Raw genomic sequence first — 24,731 nt, 5'->3', positions numbered from 1 at the left:
GGAAGTTACAATAAACATCTCCCCATCACTAATTCAACTACTCCAGGAAGCTGTTGATGAGAAATATAATGCAAAACAAAACAATAGAAAGATTACTATTACGATATCTCACAAACAAGACGGCAAAGTTGACCAATCACAAGTTAACCAGTTAAGCACTGATGTACCACATGATGTTGCTTCTTTCAGCCATAATGTCAGTGATATTCAGGCATTGTTGGCTTTAGTTGTTGCCATAAAATGTTACCCAGCAGGATGGAAACGGTATTTCTTCTGGGATGCCTGGCTTGCAGTTACCATCCAGTTTGGTCTGTTAAGGAAAGTTGACAGTGACAATGATAAAGAAGTGTTTCCAGGTCTGTGGATGAAACAAGTCTTCTTAGCAGAACGGTTAGTTGGCATTCCTGACAGAATAAAATGTTTAATAATGGGCCAAGATCCAGTATGCAGGGTGAAATCATACCAAGGCATTCATCTATCAAACTTACGTAGTGCTACTGGTATTGCCTTCCACAATATTGGAGATGAACATCCATCTATTGCAGGGATGAGAAAGAACTACCGCTTAGACTGCAAAGGTAAAGAGCCTATGCAACACTGCAAAGATGGTAAAGTGTTAGTCAACATGATAAGATGTATTCCTAAGGACAGCAAATCAATGACTGGTAATCCATACTATGATGCTTGGTTTGTATACAGTTTGAAGTTAGCTAAATACTGTGGGGAACACAATAAACCTGTTGTTGTGATGTGTAATAGAAAATATGAACCAAACTTGGTGAAGTGTATACAAATTGTTAATGACAAAGCAAAGAGAGTTGAACACCCTGCAATGAATGTTAGCCCCAAAGACCAAAAAACATTCATTGATCTGGTATTATAGTAAACAAACAACAGAGAATATTGATACATACACAAAATAGTTCATTGACAATATGATGTGGCATTTTGCTTTCTTTGGAAATTTTTTTTAATGAAAACTGTGCACCATCACACTACTATATACTCAATTGTACTGAGTGACTCTATTGTGCACTGTGTGTATATACTGTATGTGTTGACACATTATACATACATATATACCTGTTTGTATATACAGCAAACACAAATACATGCAGTATGTATAACATTCTTGTGTGACAGAACCTGTTATGTTTATACATTTATAAATATTATGCCACACTTCATGTATTCAGTATAACATAGTAGTAGTCACTTTTGATACATGAAGACTCTCAACTTTATCATTAACACAGCTTTATTATGTATAGCTACCTGAATTTATATACATGCAAGATAGTTCCTTTCCTTTATTTAGTATAAACATTGAGCAATAATCATTATACATTACACTCCATGTACACAAACTAGTTAGATAAACACACATACAACAACAGAAGGTTTACTAAACATTTTTCAAGTAGTGTAAGGGATTTTTGTTCCTGATGATCGATAGAAATCCCTGCGGACATATGCAACTCTGAAATGTTCATTGCTAGTTTGCTCAAGAGGGCTACGCTGGCCATAAACAGATGAAGACAGAATTGGGACAGGTTTGGATCTCTCTTCCTCATTGACCTTCAATCCAACATTGTGTAAACGATCATCTCGTTTCAGTTTAGAATTGTATCCTTCTTCAATGTGAAAAGATTGATCATAAGTATAAGAGACATCATGTGACTTTTTGTTGTTGAAGTATGTCTGGGCACTTTCACCTGCCGGAGAATGTAAGAATTCTTCAGCCGACTTGTCCTTGTTTACAGGATGTGTTTTAGTAACTTCATTCTCATGTCGAACAGCTTCTTCCCATTGTAACTTACGTTGTTCAGGGGTGTACCATTTCTTCTTATAATTGGACATGTTATATCCTTCCCCAGGATAAGCCATAATGGTAGCTACTACTCAGTGATATTTGTTTGTCAAGTAAGAAATTAAACCTACTTATTGAATCACTAGTCACACAGCTATTCAGCAGGTAAGTACATAAGTGATCAGGTTGTCTTTACAAACCAGTGTAGCTCAGTAGAACTGTGGAACGGAAATAAATAGTACATCAAATGGTATTGGTATATGATATACAATATTCGTATCTGAAAGTTTATACAATTGGTGATATGTAGAATTGATATTTTTAATTCCTGTAAAATCTCTCAACTTTGTGGTTAAAAATAACTTTCTTGATGCATGGCATGCTTTATCTTTTATTTTCAACCACAAACATACTGCAAGGTTTACTACTCAACTACAGCAAACACAATAATCACAAGTGTTCAGTACTGAACACAATACCATGATACAAGTTCTCAGAGACAAGGCATTTCTCACCTTTAGACTATCAAGACCTCATCTGTTTAGAGAAGTCTTGGAAAAAATTCTTATTTAAATTTCTATAACAAATGCGAAATGTTTCGATGACACAGAGGCAATGTAACAAGGTTGTATTTATAGTATTAGTTAATAAAAGTGATTGTGGTATTTAGTTTAATTTATAAACTTTACTTATTTTGATAAAAACGCTTTTGTTAGCAATGAAGAGCATTCAAATAGGGATATAAAAGATAAATAGATGGCAAAGCATGTGAAAATGGATCCATCCTTTTTTAATATGGTAGTAAGGAAAGTTTCAAGGGACTCATATTTGTTTTATTCCAGAAAACAATACACTTTTCTGCAAAAGTGAAAAAGATGTGTGCTACTTCATTTGTCTTATAGGCTTGCGACTGTGATCAGAGTGTGAGATCAGCAGGCAGGCTGGCAGTTAGACTAATAACAATTTTCTTTTTAATGCTGTATTTGATGTTAGATGGACCAATATTAATCCATTAAGGTGATTTTCATCAAGGAGCTGGACATTGTCTATACCACTGATAGCCTCCTTGTTGTCACCCCAAAAGGTAACTAACCCAGATGTTGTCTAATACACATACTGTATAGATGACACTGTTGTCACTCTTACAGATGAACAAACTGCTTTAGCCATTGTGAAGGATGGAGACAAGCCACCCTGTCAGGTTATCAACTATGCAGTCACTCTGCTTATTCTAATAGTCGCATGGTTATATTTTCTTTGTTCACCTCTTGATCAAGGAAAAGCGCACTTCGTTTGGATTGTTGCTCATGCTTTACAATGGAAGTATATTCTTCTTTCTACCCATGAACATATTTGGTGGGATACTACTACTACGGAGTACCATACAACTTGACCCGTTACTGGTGTGCTATGTTCACATGCTTTACTTCAAGTAAGGAATTATGCTCCACGAGTCTGTTGCTGTTTGCATCTTGGCTCACGCCACATTTATCATGTACTATAGCAACAAACTACGAACAGACATGCCAAACACCAAATTAATGAAGTATTACACTGCATTTGTAGGCGGCATGCAAATCATGTTTTCTACCTTCATAATATTATATGACATGGCTTCCAGCAATTGTTCCCGCGTGTTAGAATTGAATGGCTACTGCACTTCACTGGCTGATTTCATAAACTATGATACTCTGGCTATTACATGGGGTAACTTACATGTTAATTGTGATTCAAATCATGGTCTTTGGCAGATTCCTAGCCTATTACTACAAGTACAAAAATGGCATTACTGAAGTACAGGAGGCTCATAAGATTATAGACCAGTATATTATCAGGATTGCTATTGTCATGGGATCAACCGTTGGAGTTGCCCAGTTCTTTTATTTCATTAGTTTGATAGGCCAACTGGTCTTCAACAGCACAACATTTGCAATATCTGTGCAGCAGTTTGCAACCCTCTTATCCACCATACAGTATGGTGTGATTGCATTCATTGTCACTCCAAAACAATGGTTTGCACGTTTCTGCAAAGATTAAAATGGTTTGCAAGAAAGAAAGAACTGAACTGGTCCAATATATACAGTATGTACATATATGTGTTATGTCAGTGTATGGTATTCATATATTTAAGACATGTATGAATTTAACATGCAGTTTCAATGTAAATATACGTACAGACGTACTAAAGACATGGTCATCTTATGGCACAACCTTATGTAATAGTTGTATCACGAGGGCACGTGATACAACTGATATGTACCATGTAGGCTAATAGCCTACTGTGGTGGGCGACTAACCACCCAAGCCAATATGAGGCAACCCACTGGATTTATTATATAGAGAGTCTTGTAAAATTCGATTATGGCTCAGCAGCAAGTAACGTTGCAGTTACGTTTGTTAACATAAACAGGAAAATCCTATGAATATCACGGAAATACTCAATTTTGCGATTTAACAAGTGTTTCAAAGTTGCTACATCGTTTAACCACTGTTTACAATGTTTTCTAAACACCCAGAGCGGTAAGCTTCGCTGTAGAGTGGTTACCTCGTGATATACGAAAAGTGGGCGTGGTACGTAATCAAACACGCGATTGTAAATTAACTATGACACTAGTTCTCACCTTAAACTTCTGTTTGTCAACTCATAGGGTGGTAAGGGTGTCGAATCGCCTTCGTATGAGTGCTGTAGAATGCAAAATCGGGTTCATGGTTTTCATCACGTGAGTAGTAATAAACTCCCACAATCGAATACTGCCAGGATTCTTATAAAAACAAACAACGTTACCTCATCAGATATCAAGGCCATGGTACATTTAAATGGAATTTTTCATTACTGCACAAGCCACAGTGCTAACCTTGATCCTTAAGTCATAGAGGGATGGCATGAATGGTATACATGTAACAAATCTTCACATTGTTTGGAACAATACTGACATGATCAACCAACAGTATAGAGTATAAAGTGCTTACAGCTACCTACTTTGTTCGCTAGATAGGTTTTGGCCATGGCTACATGCAGTGTGTACGAAAAATGATAAATCAAGCAACCAAGCACACACTAAATGTTTACATTTTGATATTACGTAATATGTACATATGTACGTATACATGTATTATGGCAGGGATGAATACTGAAATTACCATCGAATTTGCTAATAAAATGTTTGCACATTCGAAGCTTCGGTGTTAGTTTTCTAGTTACAGGTTTTGTTGTATTTACGTACTAGCATCCTGCTTAAGTTTTGTCTTTCTAATCCTATTTACAAAGTTTGTAAGCATTTGGAAAGTGCATAGCAGCAGTACTGAATGATTTGATTGATCTATCAATTACAAATGGGCGTGTCTGCTATACTGCAATCATGCATACATAAACACCGACTAATGGCTAAAAGGACGTTTTGCTGCAATATCTATCACTTTATAAGGTGTTTTAAGGCTACAACTATCGTAGGAAACTAAACTGTGATGTTTTAAAAGTGGGTGTGGCACTTGTAAAGAGACGAACATCGATCGCACAAGATCAATAAGCAGCAATAAAGACAATGACATTTACTCGCAATTCTTTCTTAGACTAAGAGTGCATCACGAAACTTCGAAGGAACTTTTACAATTCAAAGTTCACTTAACCTTCGAACCCACGAAACATTCGAAGCTTCGTCTCAACCCTGACATGTATATGTATTGGTAATTTGGTATGTGTACACGTATGTGTGTATACGTAAGTACACGTATGTGTGTATACGTAAGTACACATGTGTATGTATATATACGTATACCCATACATACATTAGAGACAAATATAGCAGTCAGTCACCAGACATTTGCTGTCCTGTGTCTGATCATAACTTAGTTTGCTCAGACATAATGTCCTAACTAGAAAAAGAAAAGAGATGGAGCCTAAGGAATACAGTTTATCTGTTTGGTTTATGGCTTGTACTGCTAATCATAACTACCACTTGGTTGCTAGGAGACACTACATTCTTACAACCCAAGGGGGTGGCAATGAATGTACTAGACTTACTCCAATTCAATTAGCAATGTTACAGTAACTCAAGAGCAATGAATGATGTGAACACTAGATACCAGAATTAATAACCACGTACAATCTAACTCTTAGTTGAAATGTCCCACCATGACCAATCAAGCCTGCACATAACAGGACACTATGACCAGTCTACTGCAAAACGTTATATTTGATACGTACACATGTACATACATATGCACACGACTATACATACATATACATATGAGTGTATACATACACACTTGTGTAGCATTTTGTGCATGTTGCCAAGTATTTTTTCTGAGTAGGGAATTTCAGCTACTCATGGCAAATAGTAGCCACAGCCATGCTTGGTAATTGCCACAAGCCACAAATGAACGAAGCCACAAGTATCTGTGAAATAAACCACCACTGGGATACCTGTACACGTCCTACTCAAGCACTGAATCTTGTGCAGGCAAATCCTTTTGGAGTTTTTGGAGGAGGACTGGTAATCCACTGGAGGACTGTTAAGGTATCTTGTGTCAAGTTTGTAATTTATGCAAACAAGTGGAATGAACAATTAAGAATGTTTCCACATAGAACAAATGCATCCAGTGCATTCACAGAGTTGAGGTCACTACTCTAAAATATAACTCGTTACATATTACTAGTTACTTCTATACAATGTAACACATTACAGTTACACATTACTCCCAGAAAAATAGTAACAAGTTACATATTATACACTACTTTGAGGGCTGTAACTAGTAATATTATGGGGATGGTTAAAACCCAGACCAGACCAGACTAAAGGTCAATTATACAGGAATACAAGATTAGCCATTTTCTAAGTATTTACAGCTATTTATACCCTCTATAGCACTAGTATAGTACCTATACACTATTCACTGGGGTACTCATCTTGCAGCAACTCTGCCAAGAACACAATCGCGATGGTTAAGTAACACAAAATATCTGTTTTAGAACAATGCAACAACGTTAAAACACTTTCTAATGTGTTTGGCCAATATGTTTTACTACACAATCGCTACAAAGGTACGTGTTCTTCCTGGTATAGTTGAATAGAACAACTGGCATACCACTCTTATATTTTAGTACACAAATTACAGGATAAGCACCTTGTGCTTCTAATTGAGTTATACACACTTGAGAGACGTGTCAAAATGTGCTGAGCTAGCTTGCTTGGTGCCTGGACACGCTAGATAACTGGAAGTGTTTTGTGCTCACGTTCACCCACACAAGTGCTATAGCTAGAGTGACACTGAGTAGGAGTCAACAAAATGTCAATCGTTATAAGCTCAGATTCAGAAAGTGACTCAGACTTTGAGAGAGACTTGGTAGAAGCAAAGAGAAGATTGATGATGGATAACAATATCAAAGGTAATGCAGAAAGGATAATGTTTATTTTAAATGTTTTGCCTAACCACTCGACTTTTATAAACGTAGCTACCATGCGTGCATTTATTAGAATTACCATTTAATCCATCCTCTTTTTTATATTGCAGGGACAGGATGTGACAAGTTTATTAAGATAGAACAGAATCAGGAAGGTTCTTGTACTGTAATACTGTAAGTAGTTGATTTTTCAGTTACAAGTATACATATATCCCACTGAGATGAAGAGGACATAATTGGTCAAGCGACTGATGAGGATGTAGTTAGTCATTCCAACGATAAAGTCTTGTATGAAGATAATGAAGACCCTGTGGTTTGTAATCCGATTAAAGAGGTATCAAGATTGTATTGCATACACCTGTAGGTTTACTTTTAGATATATCTTACAGCATGAGTCCAGTGGTGTTGAGGGTGATGATTCTACAATATAAGTACCTAGGTTTGCTGAACGCTTCCTGTATATTATTCTGTAGGAACGAAGATGGGAGGAAGTATTTGCACAATGATCCAAATCTCCCTAAATATGACATTCGCAACAATGGTTGCACTTATAGTGAAGCTCTGAAGGTTTAGTTAAATGGAGACAAGAGTCTAGTATGTCATCAGCAACCAATTCTTGTGGAGAATAACTACATGTTTTTAGTGAACTTACCATCATTAGATGATCCAGATGACAATAAAAGTGATGATTGCGGACACTGGGTTGCGGACACTGGGTTGCGGACACTGGGTTGCGGACACTGGGTTGCGGACACTGGGTTCACACAGGTCGAAAATCAATCATTGTAGCAGTATAATCTCAAAGTGGAAAAGTAACTGATGTGAAAAAAAATAGAACAACCTATACCACCTGACGAAAACAGTAGTCTACACTTTCGTCCGAACGTACCATGTTCATGATCCCTATCATTATTTCAAAAAAAATTCTATCACATTTTTGGTAAGATAACTCTTAATTATCACACAAAATAAGAGAAATATAATATCCAAGTCAATTCCATTGTTACGGACATACAATCACACACTTTCTCTGCTTACTCTATTAGCACACAGTATTGTTTCGCTATACTAATATTACAAGGACATATATACCTGCCATACCTTTACTATAGCATAGTGTAAAAATATTTTGCTTGCTTTAATTGGACAAGGAAAGGATAATATTAAGCGCCACAGACGTACGTGGAAACTTGCTCAAATTCTGATACATAGACCAAAACTATTAAATTCTGTGATCTATGGGGGTATATTCAACAATGTTTATTGATGATATTTTTCACCATAGAGATGGCTTTTATAATTAATGCAAGAGAACTACGTTTCTTACTTCATAGAAATTAGCATGGTGTTAATCTTATATTACGGACGCACAGCTCTGATTTCAGTTTGCTTACAAGATAGATTTATATGCTCAATGCTTAGTGAGGACTTGTACAGTCCATGTTGTACAGCTACTATGCATGAACAGTGTGTAGACATGAAACAGATGGTACGTACGTATAGTTGTACTTAGACAAATACAGGCTATATACATACAGCTCCATACAGTACTAACAACAACAGTATCATTCTGTATCCTTGATCCTACTATTTTTTGGAGGGGGAGGGGGATTGATTAGATGTTTCACAGAATAACTTATTTTAACTTGTGAGTAATGTTTGAAGCACATTACAGCATAGTGAGGCATGTACATATACATAATATGTATGGTCTATTCCATTATTATGAACATACATTCACAGTTTGTACACATCGTTGTATAATTACGCTGTAAATATTTCTGATATAATTTTACAACAGGATGTTGTAAAAGTTTTTAAACGTTTTACTTGGCCAAGAAAGGGTCATTACTGCATTTAGTGTAATAGGAAATCTCAAAAGTGGGTTGGGAGATTACTCAGGTTAAGCTAGGCTAGGGGTTCATTCCCTATTAGAGAGCCCATCTCCTCTCTGAAAATACCAGATCCAATGACAGTGTCCTAATGCATGTTGTATAGCTGTTGGTACTGTAACCTAAATTCTCAAAGCAAATCATGATCAGATACGTACTACCACAACCTGGAGATACACCCTGTACATCCAGTGATTCCAGTCTCTGCCAAACAGCAGATAACGCATAGAAATATCTACTACAATCAAGGTCACCTGAATAGTACGTTTATTTGCTGCTTAGTACTTTCCATTTGCCATTAGACCCTTTTTGTGGTGGATTTTTGGTGGATTTTGGAGGTGTCTAAGTAACTTAGACCCTTTTCATGTTTACTACGCGCACCTGCACTGGTAGCTTTGGCAACGCTTATTTCTACTAATGAATGCTACATTTCTCTGTTATAAGCAGCTGTCAACAAGGTTAAGGTACTACAACTACAAAAAGGATCTAAATAATTTAGACTTCAGACCACAGGGGTCTAAGTAATTTAGTAACCCTCAGGCCCTGTAGTAGCACCTTTGCTCAGGCACCAACTTAAAAGAGTGTGGTAAGGTGACTGAGAACAAGGCTGCTACCAACTGATTCTAGTAGATCTGGAAAATTTTTATGGTCATTCCAGTATAATTGCCTTCTATATGACCACGTGTTAAAGAGAGCTGAACTCAGTTTTGTACTTTATTGTTGACAGGAAGAAACAAAGTTTATCACAAAGCTGTTGTACAACATTCAGAAGCAGTATACTGGTGGGTTTCCCATTCATGTTGCGGACATATAAACAAGCTGTACATCCGTAACACCAGTACTAACTGCTCTTTAACTAGAATCACAATCTTTATGGTAAATAGTTGTACCTTATTGGAAGTATATTTTTGTATAATATAAAGTGACACAAAATTTATGCCGTATCTACTGCTGCAGAAATTTTAGTATGTATAGGTGTTACGGACCTACAGTACGGCATAGCTCGGTGGGAAAGTTCCTACTTTGGCATTGAAAAATGATGAATGATGCAAACGGGTGTGCAGCTAGGTTAGACCAATCGAAGTGGCTATGTTTACGGGCCTGTAACGTAGGATTTTTTGCTATATTTACGGCATTCCCAAGTGCGCATGTGCAAGCATATCATGACTTAGTTTGTTACATTTTTTTTGGCTGTTGATATTTAGCCGATCATTGCTATTTAAAAAAAAAACTTAGAAAAAATTGTGACACAAAAAGGTATAAGAAACGAAGAAAAAAGTGTGATGTGACTGAGGTTCGAACCCACACATCCAGGTTTGCAGTACTCACACTCTACCACCAGTGCTTGGTGGCTACTTGTCTTGTATTTGTACTATTTAATGTTACAAATATAAAGTACTGACCCATACCAGTGAAGAAACCAATTCAACCCTAGCTCGCCTTGAACTCACCCAAAAACTTACCGACCAACTAAGTCACAAGATGCTTGCACATGCGCACTTAGGAATGCTGTAAATATAGCAAAAAAAATCCTACATTACGGGTCTGTAAATACAGGGGGGGTGTATAGCCACTTTGTAGACCAATAAGGGGTGAGGTCATCTTGTTTACTGTAAAGTCAAATAGCTAGATTGTTAAGAGGTGTGGTCTCTGCACTCTATTGCCATTAGTCCTTATTTGATGGGTGTGGTCGCGAACCTATCGCGAATGGGATCTCAATTGTGAAGTTGCAGATAACTAGCTAGTATACCTCTTATAGTAGCGCAGGGACTGAAGCGCTGCTGAAATCCAGCCGTGAAATAATTCTGTGGCATCTAAATATGCTGCTGAAAGTGTTGATACAAAAAATGAATGCCTCGATATGGTTTCATTGCCAGGATGAAGAAGATAAGCAGCCTGATTGAAGATAATACTGTTTGATACTGTAATACCATTACAGCATTGTCTGTCTAAACAATTGAAACTTTCTATACACTACATACGTACACACATAGACTAGGTATCTTTTGTAATTTATGCAAACAAGTGGAATGAACACTTATCAGATGCATCCAATGCATTCATCGCAAAAAAAAAAGAATAGGAATATAAAATAGCTGAACTTCTGAAAATTACTGTTTTCTAAACTGCATTGTATATGCACTACAGTTTATGTACATACATGTTAAATGTAGATTGTATGAACATTGATTAAGTGTTCTAAAGTACAGCTATACTGCATTTACTAGCTATAAATTGGTTTTTCCTTCTCATTTTAAACTGTTGTGTATCAAACTGCGAAACATGCTTTCATCTTTCTGGCTAATGGAACGTGCTGAAGGGTGTTCAACTCTTCTTGCTTAGTCATTGACGTTGAGTATGTGTTTCACTAAGTCAGACTCACACTTCTTATTGCACATCACGGCAACAGGTTTTTGGTGTTCACCGAAATATTTTGCCATCTTCAAGCTATACACATACCAGGCATCATAGAAAGGATAGCTAGCCATCGATTGGCTGTTCCTGGGAATACATCTTATCATGTTCACCATAAGTGTACCATCTTTGCAATGTTGTATAGGCTTGTCATCCTTACAGTCTAGTCCATATTTGGTGGTCATTCGTACAGCAGATCTAAGGTCAACGTTGTGAAAAGCAATTCCTGTGGCAGATCGCAAAGTTGATAAATTGATGTCTTGAGATCTGCTGTCTTTACTGATTGGATCTTGTCCCATTATTAAGAAGTTAACTTGCTCAGGAAAACCAATGAAACGTTCGGCATCAAACACTTTTGCCATCCATACACAAGGAAACACTTCACCCTTAGGTGATTTCTTTAGCAAACCCAACTGGATGGTAACTGCAAGCCAGGCATCCCAGAAGAAATATCGTTTCCATCCTGCTGGGTAACATCTTATAGTAACCACTAAAGCGATTATTGCCTGAAGCAAAGAGACCTCACAACTGAAAGAAGAAAGATGGAATGGCAGCACTGTGCTTAACTGATTAAACTGTGACACTCCATCAGCCTCGTACTTGTCTGTGCTACTTATTGACATTTTGATATGACCACTAAAGTTCTTTCGTTCACCACTCCCAATCTCAATTAATTGTATTAGTGAATCATCATCCACTGTAACCTGAAGTAGCTTTATTATTGAGTCACAGAGATGTACTATCACTTCCACCCTGTCTTGTACAAAAGAAAGGCCATCAGAAAGATCTGGGATTTGCTTTCCATTAACAAGTAGCATTTTCCAAACATTTTCTTTAATAAGTCTATTCAGAAAATCATACGCATCACCACGGTAGTGAAACATTCCGCCATCATAATCACTACAGTTTACCGCTTCAACTATAAGATCATGCAGGTCATTGACTGGTAATTCATGATAGCCAGTATGGGGTTGGCTCTTCTTAAACCTAACCATTTTGTACTCATTGACTAGCTCAACATCATTGGGTAGAGACTGGATGTAATCATATAGTACCTCCTGTTGTGTGATGTGATAGTCATTCCAACTGTCTGATTCATCTGATTCACTGCTGCTGTCTGAAGAAACTCCTCTGTTTGTAGAACTCATTCCTTAACTGTTTTCTAAATATGAAGGATTCACAAGTTGTGCTATTAGAACAGCTGGCACACTAGCTATTACTATTATATATGTACGTATGACTTCCTTACAAGGATAAGTGCACATACATACCTGATCAAATCCTATTAAGTGGTTTAAGGTGTAGCATATGCTATCTAATTAACACTTGATATTGCTGATTTTTTTTTGAAGCCATTGCAAAACAAGCCATATGTCTTATTACAAAAATTCATTAATTACATCATGTAATTAGTGTATAATTGATATGGCTGTTGTGAGTGCTTACCTCATGGCCTTACAATAAGAAGAATTTGTTACAGTTTTGTGAATAATATTAACCCTTAAACCCGCAGCTGTTTTATAAAACTCAAGCATTGAAAACACATAATCCAGTAAACTGGATCGCATACATGCCTTATAAAACTAAATTCAATAACACAAAAACTGCTAAAGCTATCTAAAAATGACAAACACCATCTTACTCAACGTTAAATTTTGGTTTGAATGGTCCCATACTTCATCGCATCCATCCAACTCAAGAGATACCTGCTCCACTTTGAATGAATAAAAGAACTATCCCTCCATCTTCCTTCTTCACATAATGATGTACAAAAGGCCATTACTCATTCGTCGTATTGACATTTGCTTGGTGTCATGTTACTCCTCACCTGATGGCGATTCAGTTGATATATAGATATCATGTGATAACGTCTATGTTGGATGAACACAATGACAATATGAATGCGGAAGGACGCAAAAGGATTCAGCGCGTCATAGTGGGTGAGTTCCTTGTTTGTATGTTGAAAGTTTATACACAGGTACGTAGGTAGCTTACTCTTTGCCAATTAATAAATCTGCTTTTCTAAGCGATTTTGATGGACGCATCATGAGATATGCCTGTTTGTATCCACCTATGTAAATTGGCTAAAGTATTGTGCATTTTCAATTTGTTTTTTTATTAAATCCAGTTTTTTGGATTATGCGGGTTTAAGGGTTAAAGAAGATATACTCTATAGTAAGTAGATCCTTTGGATTCGGGTGCTTCGCACGATGAAAGTTCGGTGGCATGCGTCATTTGTGGTTTAGTAAGGTGTGTTGTAGTGTTACTGTAACTTTCTGCATCAGTTTTTCTTGTATACTGGTGGGGACGATCTCTGTACTATAAGCGAGTGGTATTTGTAGTAGGGCCGCATGCCGAGAAGAAATACTTTATTGTACTGTGGCTGTACAGCAGGTCTTAGGTAACTTCATGGTGGCCAAAATCAGTTAAATCCCAAAGTTGCGATTGCTGTGCTCCATTTATGCTGCTAATTTATGATTTACTGTGCAACGAGCTTTGATGCCAAGTGCATTTTTGCATCCTGTTTCTATTGGTTTTATGGCATCATTGTTCAATATCTGATGGCTATACAAATCAACATGTATGTAGATATGAAGAGGAAGAGCTGGTCTGGTCTACAAAGTAATGTTTTTGACTGCTGTAGTCCAGTTCTCCAAACGTGCTGAATTTTATTTCAAACTGAAAGTTGTCAGGTATCCACCACCTTACTAGTGGTGTGCGATATCAGGATTTTCATTTTGATATGATATCAATACGATAGTAGGGTAAATGTCCAAATTTTGATTCATTTTTTTGATAAATTTTAATTGTGTGGGTGGAGTAATTGCGTGGGCGGCCGATATTTATAAATATGCTTCAAATACAATTTACACTGCAAAACTATTGCATAGAACTAATATTAAGCCTAGAAAACTGGTAGACAAACTTGTAAAGTGGCTAGATTGTACAGAACCAACCTTCATTTCTAGCACGATTGTGCAATCACAAACTAAATGTTGTAGATTTATCGACACACTCTTCGATATTTCAACAATTATTGTAACTTTTCAATAATATTGGGTTCTACTAAAGTGGTATAGAAATTGATATGATATTGACAAATTATCGCGATATTGATATTTTTTCGATATATCGCACACCACTAATACTCACATACCTATGCTGTATTTGTGGGCAAATCATTTTGATTTGAAGTGGTTTTGTGGATTCTGTGGATATCAAATGACCATACCAACTGTTATAACTGGCCACAAGGGCCATCAGGATCATAAACTACTTTGTTGAAGGTGGCATGTATGAACAAAGAGCAGCCTTCCCTACAAAATCTGTGTAAGAGAAACATGATGGACAAACTGTAAAGCAGTTGAGATTATGCTTCTGTGAGGACTACTTTTTCCTTAGTAGTGCAGCAACACATAGTACTATTAGACTTACTGGACTAACCTGACTGCATAAAAAATAAATAAAATAAAAACTAACATTACACACATACATGATTGCTGATTTCCATCCAATACATTAGTATACAAGAATGACTACACTAGTGCCTATTCCCATGATTGCATCATACATACGTATACATGTATCTATTGCTGGTTTGGTTAATCAATAGGGTATTACCTAACACTTGCTACGTACCAGTTAGATGCATGTTTGCATCTTGCTACTGGCCAGTGTTGGAAGGCTGTCTACCGTATGTATGTATATGCTATGATGGCTACTTAAATTTAATGACGATCTTCTGTCCGTGTTACAGTAGACCGTAATGTGTGCTATTATCATTCTTACACCAAATGCTTCACTACATCAAATATGCCAGCATAATAAAAAGTATAACAGGCTAGAGTGCTAACCTATTAAATGAATATTTTATAACTTAATGAAAGGGTTATACCACCCTCACTTACGTATACATATCTGATACTGAATGAAATGATTGTGTAATATAGATGAATGTTGTAAAAGAGTATTTGAATGGTTATGGAACTCGAGTAGCAACATTACTTGTCCTTGTACGCTAATGATCTTTACAATAAATTATACTAGAAGACCATCCGGGTTAGGAAGACTTCTTCCCAAAAAATGATTATTTATATTCAAACATTTTAACACAGAGAGAAATCACTGCCTTGCATTTATATAATTACATTTTAGAAGTGGTTGTGGGTTTTGGTTTAATAAGTGTACCTCCAAGTAGACATCCGCACTAATTGTACTAAACGTTAGAGGTGGAAATTACCAATATATCATATTTTAGAATCTGATACTGACACAGATTTTTTAAAGTAGTGGGTTGCACCTACGAGATTCTCATTAGTGTGGGGCTCTCTCAGGTTTGAAGACTCCTCTTGTAGATCCAGTCACAAAAAAGCGGTAAATTTTAAAGTTTTGTGCTACAGTTTAGACAGTATCTTTCAACACAACTTGAACATAGGAAGTAAAATAGTTAAATTTTGGGTAGAAAACTCCCACAAAATTGGTATGATGGCATTTCACAAAAATACATATCATGCCTTACGAATGACCACAATTGTACTACTATTCATAGGTATTGGAATATACTAAAAGTCAGGGATATTATATTGTCAAAGCACCGTCATGAAGATACAGCATGTGAGGGTATAATACAGCATGAGGTAAAGCAAAGTGTTGTACAGTAGACTCAAAGTTATCTGAAGCCCAATGTGTCTCAAGCAATGGTAAAATTGTTCAGATAAGTAAGTGAGTTGTTTGGATAACTGAAGCCCATACATTTATATACAGAGCTCTGTTGAAATGCTCTAACAGAACATATCCATTGTACACAAAATACTCTAATAGAATAGTCATTTCCAATTTTAGATAAACAAGGGGGTACGGATGAAATGACGATTGGATAATTGAGGATCTACTACGTTAACTCCCTGAGCACTGTATCTGGATTCAGTCGAACGGAATGATGATTTGATAATTTCACCTAGTGATCACCTCTTTGTAAAGGCTGCCTTGTATGATAACTTTAATGCTGCTATCTTATCCCCATAGAATGGTCTTATAGGAGATATCCGTGTACGTCATTTTAAGTTAGTAACGGTTACTAGATATCATGTTTTTGAGGCAAAAATCAATGGGATCCATGCGACACCTTTTGCTTTTTTGCACAATCGAAGAAAGACAGGGGGGAAATCGCTACACTGAGTGAGTTACTTATATTAATAGCCAATTGAAGAATGGGAATAAAGGGGACTGGGTTAATTCAGTGGTACAAGCCAGTGAGCAGCTGAGTTTAATGGCCCTGTTTCTTCCAGATGCAAAGCGATGTTACTAAGCAATGAATAAATAACAAATGTACCACATTATTTTCACTAGCATTCTTCGGCTTGTAACTTCCTTTGTGCATTCACAAAGATAACCTATAATTACATGGAAAGTATAATTACATGGAAAGTATTTAGTGTGACGTCAAATGGATAATTTTTATTGATCTAATTGTGTGCAACATGCCCAGAAAGTCAGAGTGATATCTGATACATATGGTACAGTATACAATAGTTTTATGTACGTAAAAACAGCTAGGCTGTACAAAAGGCATATTCAATTAAAAGTAACTGGTGACTGCAGGAGCTGATAACATTGGTCCTGTATCATTGACTTGTACAGTAGAGCTGGGCGATATACCAGTATTGTTAGTAATCTGTGATATTTAAGTCATACCAGTTTTGATACCGCCTGTTTTTTATTTAAATACCACCATACCATCTGGGCACTATGGCCTCCCTGTGGGCTTGTTTCATCCCATATTTAGAAGGTAACCAGACATGTGACAATGTTTGTATGCAGGTGCTGGTGTAGTCAGCTAACCAAACTATGTAAACAAGTTTGTTTGTGGTAATTTGTACCTGAGGCTTGATGGGTATTTGGTGGTTTTGTTGAGGTAAATGGCAGTTACTTTAATACTAATGGCTTTTACATTAATACTGTGATATTTAGTAATACTGTGATATTTAGTAATATTGTGATATTTAGTAATACTGTGATATTTAGTAATACCGTGATACTTTTTATGGAAGGTATACCGTTTGCTATTTTTCAATACCGCCCAGCACTATTGTGCAGTGTTGCTGTATTTGGTTATGCAAGGGGTGTTCACAATCAAGTAAAGATACAACAAAATGCCAATACCCACAATATATTAGAAAACTTGCACTACAGGCTCAATATTAATATTGCTATAGAAGGCCTCGTGTTTCCTGTTAAACATACATATCTCTACATTGCTTAGTAAATCATTGTCGAGCACTTTACTCTTTACCCACTTATTACACGAAAAACTCTGGAAGATAACCCTGAATTTGTATGTGTATACGTGACTCGGGAATGCCTCCTGCAAAATCTCTGTAGTTGATTTGCAACCTGTACAAAAACAATTGAACAGTGAGTATAGCTCCACATAAGCCTGCAGAGCATATGTAGATTTGTGCACAACTACAGACTACTAATAAATGGGCGTGGCTCTACAGACAAAAGAAGCCGGCTGCAGCAGGACTAGACTATGCTTCACCAAGAGTAATAAGCAATGTCAGAATAGTTAAAGGGGCAATGCGTCATGAATTGTCTATACGTGAAGCCATTCAAGTTTATGATGTAAGCGTAAACAAATCAAGTCATTGTTATGGATCACATGTGTCATTAAAGTGGCAGTCTTTATATTAGGGCTGAGTGATAGTGAAATTTTCACTGTCCAAACGATATCAAGACACCGTTCACGATAGACGATAGTAAAACGATAGTGATAATTCACCTATTTCCTATTAGTTACCTTCAAAGAGAGTTGTAAGGGGGGATGTACCCATGCATGTATTTTGCATAAGATATTAAACAGCCTTTTAGGCTGATTCTTGTTCCAAAAAGTTATCATTTTAAAGTATTTTGCAGATATTTCTCCAAATTTTACTTGCTAATTACTGTCCGATAGTAAGTTTTCAAGCAATATAGGCGATACCGATAGTGATACTATATAGTGATACTATCCCGATGTTCGGATATGCACATACTATCCCCCCAGCCCTACTTCATACACCTGTCCTTGTATGACGATTGTAAGCCAGGTAAGCTACAGTAGCTTAGAATGCCCCCTGGGCTGTCGTAACATTGTAACAAAGCCAATACACGATGGTGGAGGGTGTGATTATCTTGTTGGAGATGAAGCACTTTGATAACATTGCTCTTACAACCTGCCTAGTTGTGCCGGATAGGCATAAAATCTGTGGATAGTTTTTAAGATTGTTCTCCAATCGACTGACACACACATGATTTTAGTGTCCTTTAATGTATTTTACACAACTATCGTGATACCATGCCTGTACATTAAAATTCATTGTTATGCAATACTAGGCTAAGAATCCTTGTAAGTCATAACCTGGATACCCCTGCAGAGAGGTGTGAACACCATAACATAACTTCAAAGCATGTGTTACAATAACTGTTACTGTAAACAAGGATGACAGTGGCTAGTTTGATGTTACTTCCTGCAGGATACACTATGTAGCACCAGCTATGATTGACTTATTTGTAAGTAGCATGAGCTATTCAGTATTGTGAATAGTGGCCTTAGTATTGATCGTGATACTAAAAGGCAGTATCGCTCAGCCCTACTGTATGACTCATGCAGTACTCGTCAGCACTTTTATCCTCCCACACAAGTACAATATTGTGTCTTATAGCTGACTTCTTGGGATTATATATACGTATCTTCACCACTTTATAGCAAGTCAGATTCTGTAATTACAGTGTTTAGTAAAGTTATAAAACCCGGAACAAAGCGATGAAACAAAATAAAAATGTGTTATCTAGCACATCAAGTTGTGACATCAATAGTACACTAGGTATCAGTAATTCCATACATAATTTTATGATTTTCCAGTGGTTATTCAGTATTGCCTAAAGCCCAATGAAATATTATATGTTTTAGATTCATTGTGTAGCTATATTTCGTGTAAACACGTTTCTTAAAGTAAATCCATCATACACCTTTAAGCACTAACCCTTAAACCCGCACGCACTGATATATGCCATGTTTTTTTTATAAAGCTCAAAATATGCACAATTATTATTACTAATGAATGAATCTATGATGGCTTCTAAATAGCAAGCTTGTCTAATTACATTAGTCCAAAAACCACCTATCACTGGAAAGTACATTCATTGGGTTACTTAGACAGCGATGAATAACCATTGTAACAACATTCACTCACTTGTTATGACGAGCTGAAGATTGATGTCTGGTTTCTGTTACCTCGTGAACGCATGGTCTGGAAGCCGTTTTTATGAATGTCTGACTCACGTGACCTTTATATGCCGTGATTCTCCAATGCGTGGCAAATCTACTAGCAATTGTTTCAGCTAGATACAGTGAACTGGGATGGAGTTATGATCCATTTTCTGGAGGTATGCATTGGAATGCGTGTTTTAATTGCGTACATGTTGTTTCTTGGCGAGTTTTGGCCACATACGTTTGTCAAAGGGTTAATCCCTTAGTATCATATTATTCCTTTTTACATCACAAATATAGCAGCACAAATTGCATAGCCGTAGAGTTATTAGTTCAACAGCTACAGTGTTTTGTTTGAGGCCATGTGTAAAAGCCGATTTATCGGCGTATGCATTTTCAGTGCATTGTTACTAAAAATTACATGTGGGTTTAAGGGTTAAAGCCTATTTCTCAGTTCAAGGAGATTTCTTCCAAAAAAATACAGGAATGAAAAAGAGTGAAGATATCTCATTTGTAGTGGGTCAAATTTAACAAATCTATTGCATGCACAAGTGTATATATACAACTAGAAGGGACTGTGGGCTTAGGTTTATTAAGTGTATCCCAATTTGGCACACCAAATTTTCACAAATACTATACTAATGAAGAACAGTGACTGGCTTTTATGAAATGGCGCATAATGCCCAAGCTAGTGAAGCTACATCCTTTTGATGTTTTAACCCTGTAAGCTTTAGATGGCCTGACTTGTTCCTGAATGACAAATCAACCAAAACTTCTTACAGGACTTACTGAATTGGCAATCTTCATACATGTACGACACCCACATTAGCCAACAAAGACTGTTACACAGTATTTTTGGTTGTTACATATGATCTGTACAGATGCACTATTTCAACTTATTTGATAGGACATGTTATTTCTGGAGCCAATCAGGTAAGTAAAAGGTGCTCACAAACTGGTCAGAAAAATTGTTGTTAAAAGGCATAGCATTTGGATTATAGACTGCATAAAAAATGCACTGTTTTCCTAATATGGTTACCAATTTCCTGGTCTATATATAAGATAATAAGCTGTCCACTGATGACATCACCACACAACACCACATGAAATAATAGTCCAGATGGTGTTGATCACATAACAACATGATGTAGATCACTGGGAATATGTCATGTCATTAACATGTAATCATCATGATATCAATGATGTTACAATAAATTTTCATCTAATACTTTTGCACATATTCACACTATCCCAGCTAACCAGTATGCTACCATCTTGAGGTATAAATGTGTTCACATTGCATCCTACCCTGAGCCAACCATGACACCCCATCTTGCTTTGTCATGTCAGGCTGGGCCTTGTTTGGCATCACTCAAACAATTCACACTGCCGTTTACGTATGTGCTGTGCCTGGGTTAGAAGGTAGTGTACATACAAGCATAGGTCAACAGGACCCCTGATTTCTGCTAATGTATGTTTATTAAAGAGGTACTGTGATTTCAGTGCTCTACATACGTTCAATATTTGTTCCAGCTAGTATGAACTTGTTTACTACAATACATGTAGGTGTGATCATTAAGGTGTATATGCTTACATACGGTATCGCCCAAGCACAACGTCGCACACGCAACTTTGTTCGAGATTTTTTAAATCGCTGATTAAGGGGCGTGACAACTGTTTCGCTCGCGATTCTTGTGAACAAAACAGCTGCCATGTTGTCTCACAAGCAAAACAGTTGCCACGCCCCTTAATTAGCAATTTTTAAAATCTCAAGCAAAGTTACATGTGTGAATGAGTGCGACGTTGCGCTTGGGCGGTACCGTACGTATTTTTACAATTAACAACTTCCACAATAAGGACAAAGACTGATCAGTTGTCAGGCATGCATGGAATCTTGCAGCACCCATATGTACATACATACATATGAATGTCCTCTTAGATCTATGCACTTTGACATCATGAAGCACATATACTATTTGTTCATGAAATTATGTTAGCAGGTAAAGGCTGAATGAGCAAGAAATAAAAATCCAGACATTGTATCATAGCAACGGTTAGTGACAGTACATTCATACATAACATGTACAACACAAACAAGATAAGAACACAACCTTATTATTGTACAGTAGTAGCAGAAAACAGCTATGTAGCTCAAAATGCGAATCAGCATAAAAACATGTTATGAGAACAAACACTAAGAAATAACAAACAATGTGAAGCTGATACTAGTTTCAAGATTTCAGTTTATTTTCAACACAACGTTCATTACTTTACAGAAAATAAGGATAAGTAACCACATTTTGATTAAATAAACAGACAGATGTATGTAAAATATTGAAAATATACATGAGTATAGAAGCATTATGCCGTTTACAAGGAATTTTCACCTCAACGACATAAGCACCTCAGTGTCACCTCACTAGAACTTAATAATGGAAGGTTATGAACATACTATAGTATTCAGTATGATGGTAAGATATATAACAGTCACACATAGCACTGTACATACATGACACTCTTGATGATATTTAATGCAGCGAGTTTTGTAAAACTCAGTGTACATGCACGTATATACGTAGTCTTGTGCCCAGCCGGGTTCGCGCTAATGCACAAACACCGTCTGGTGGCAATGCTCGGATTTCTTGGGCCTGGAGTGCGATCCAGCCAAAATATTGGCTGGCCAGTCAGACTCAAGGAGTTGCATAATCATTTAAAAACAGTGAAAAACCATAAAGTAGAACTAGTAAACTAGTACATATGTACACTATCAAACTATGCATAAACCACCTAGTCACTTATGTAATTTAGAAGATTCGCTTTAATGCATATACTCCAGATCTGCAAAAACCTGACACAATTGCAAATTTGGGAGCTGAAATTTACACCACCCTGTCCGTCATGAGTAGATGAATTAATTACTGGGCGGCAAGTTTTTCCTTTTATCACCATTGTTCATTATATACAATGGCAAAATTAGTGAAGAAAAATCAATCACATACTATCGTTGTAAATAAATGCCCATAACTTCTGTATCCTTGTGTCTACTGCAACGAAAAAAAGAGAAAATTTTCATACTCCTCTTCAGTAGTCAAATAAGATATCCAGGTTTTCATTGTCAGACCCTTTCTTCACTAAGAACAAAGCATTCAAAAAAATTGTGGATTTAAAAAAGTATTTCACCCATTATATTCAATGTTTTATGCTGTAAATTTAGGCTTGCACAATTGTGTCAGGTTTTCGCAGATCTGGTCAAATATGTATTACACATGAGATGGAATAGAATTATCAAAAAATGTTCACTTTGCTACAAAACAAAACTCATTTTTACACTAATATTTACATAATATCCTATCATACTCTGACTCAAACTGGATGTCCATTGCTCCACAAGTAAATTTGACCATGGAGGCATACAAATAAACTACAAAACTGAACTGAGAAGAGTGGAGTAGTGGTGTGTGGGAGCCTCTTTTGCATTCATAATGGGCTAATGGAGTGTTATATTGTTTTATCAACTACCCATGATATTAACAGGTTAGCTGCTAATCAGAACTATATGTAGGTCACATCCTATCATGGTAACTTGTTAGTTATACTGATCACTATGTGATCATAAGAGATATCACCACAACTTATAAGACTTTTGTCTATAGTAATAATGACCTTTGTTTATGATGCATACTTAACAATACAGACCTTACCTGTAATGATGATATAGCTATAATAGTGCGGGGACTTGCATTTTAACTGGCAAGGTATCAAGCTCTAGCCGACTGATATATTGACATACTATTACTGTAACGTATGTAGGTTACTTTTCTAGGTTGACATGTGACCTTTCAAAATTTTACTTCAATAGTTGTCCATATAAAATATTTGTATGCTGCCATGTGGGCCTGTGTTACTACCGGATAGCACAAAATGGACGCATATTTAATCCCAGGACTATAATATGATAGATAATATAGTACAAGTAGGGATTTGTAATAGTGATGTCACTACAGACATTCCTTGTTACGGGTAGGGACTTTGAGTGTCCATATCTCACCAACCATACTTATTTCTTCTTGAATTTACCTCGACAGTTTCCTGTTCACTATGAGTGTTATCAAATCACAGCAATTAGCAGCCGGAACTTCTTCGCTATGGTTGCTCAGGAGTGGCACCAATCATTTTTGTGGCGCTATTACTAAAGATTGTGACAAGGTACGAGAATTTTTTAAGCAGCAACTAAGTCCCCAATGACTAAAGATTTGTACAAAGGTTATATTTTGCGAAGCTAGGCTGATTCTGAGCCCGTAACCAAGACCCATCAAACCCGTAACAAGGATTGTCATACCTAAAACTAATAGTTCCTATGGAAATGACGTCACTGTTGCGAATCCCTGTACTATATTATCTATGATAATATGTACACGTCAGCTCAAAATACTCAAGATGAAATTACACAAGTTCAAGTATTGTTCCACTCTATACCAGTGATGTCATTGCAGGTAAGGTAGTCAACTATCAACATTTAACAGGCCACATAAATCAATGTATTGTAAACCTTTTAACCACTTCAAAGCAATACAAAAGTAAACATTACCCAAGAGTTATAAGGTGCAGTCTACATGTAGGAGTGTACGCCCTTACTACGAGCTACTGGGAACACTACAGAGTGAACGCAACCGAATTCCTTTTGAAGGAACAACACAGTAGAAAGTAAATTGATGTGATTCTAATAAATGCCCAATCGGATTAGGTGGCGTTACATTTCAAAACCATACAATAGCTAGACGCCAACAATACACATTAACCCAATGTTACTGAGATACGCCATACCTTATGATAAAGCTTCCTCTAGGCTGATTTCATCACGGCAGGGATTCGAAGTGTCCGGTTGCTAGGCTGTAACCAGGTAACGGACTAAAAAAATGGTGAGCCGAGAGCGTAATAATTTATCAAAGGTGACCGGAAGTG

At 36.7% G+C, this 24,731-nt stretch overlaps 2 protein-coding genes across 3 annotated transcripts; both read right to left on the bottom strand.

Annotated features, from left to right (window-relative positions):
* Nucleotides 1-1,254: 1,254 nt before the first annotated feature.
* On the bottom strand, nucleotides 1,255-24,728 carry LOC136247519 (cilia- and flagella-associated protein 90-like). Of its 2 annotated transcripts, none has more exons than XM_066039263.1 (2): nucleotides 24,594-24,728; nucleotides 1,255-2,028 (listed from the first exon to the last, which is right to left on the bottom strand). In XM_066039263.1, the coding sequence occupies exon 2, from the start codon at nucleotides 1,885-1,887 to the stop codon at nucleotides 1,417-1,419; it is 471 nt and encodes a 156-aa protein (XP_065895335.1). In that variant the 5' UTR covers nucleotides 1,888-2,028; nucleotides 24,594-24,728; the 3' UTR covers nucleotides 1,255-1,416. The 2 variants fall into 2 exon arrangements, with proteins under 2 accessions (XP_065895335.1, XP_065895336.1); XM_066039264.1 differs by lacking the exon at nucleotides 24,594-24,728 and adding an exon at nucleotides 4,432-4,566.
* LOC136246152 (uncharacterized) lies at nucleotides 11,205-13,449 on the bottom strand. The gene is made up of 2 exons (XM_066037611.1): nucleotides 13,161-13,449; nucleotides 11,205-12,680 (listed from the first exon to the last, which is right to left on the bottom strand). The coding sequence occupies exon 2, from the start codon at nucleotides 12,664-12,666 to the stop codon at nucleotides 11,443-11,445; it is 1,224 nt and encodes a 407-aa protein (XP_065893683.1). The 5' UTR covers nucleotides 12,667-12,680; nucleotides 13,161-13,449; the 3' UTR covers nucleotides 11,205-11,442.
* Nucleotides 24,729-24,731: the final 3 nt, after the last annotated feature.

This window comes from Dysidea avara, chromosome 2, assembly GCF_963678975.1.
Source record: "Dysidea avara chromosome 2, odDysAvar1.4, whole genome shotgun sequence".
In the NCBI taxonomy this organism is placed as follows: Eukaryota; Metazoa; Porifera; class Demospongiae; order Dictyoceratida; family Dysideidae; genus Dysidea; species Dysidea avara.
This window is presented reverse-complemented; position numbering and strand designations above follow the sequence as displayed.

Excerpts from the sequence above, each read along its gene's own strand:
- LOC136246152 (XM_066037611.1), bottom strand. The coding sequence starts at position 12,666 with ATGAGTTCTACAAACAGAGGAGTTTCTTCAGACAGCAGCAGTGAATCA.
- LOC136247519 (XM_066039263.1), bottom strand. The coding sequence starts at position 1,887 with ATGGCTTATCCTGGGGAAGGATATAACATGTCCAATTATAAGAAGAAA.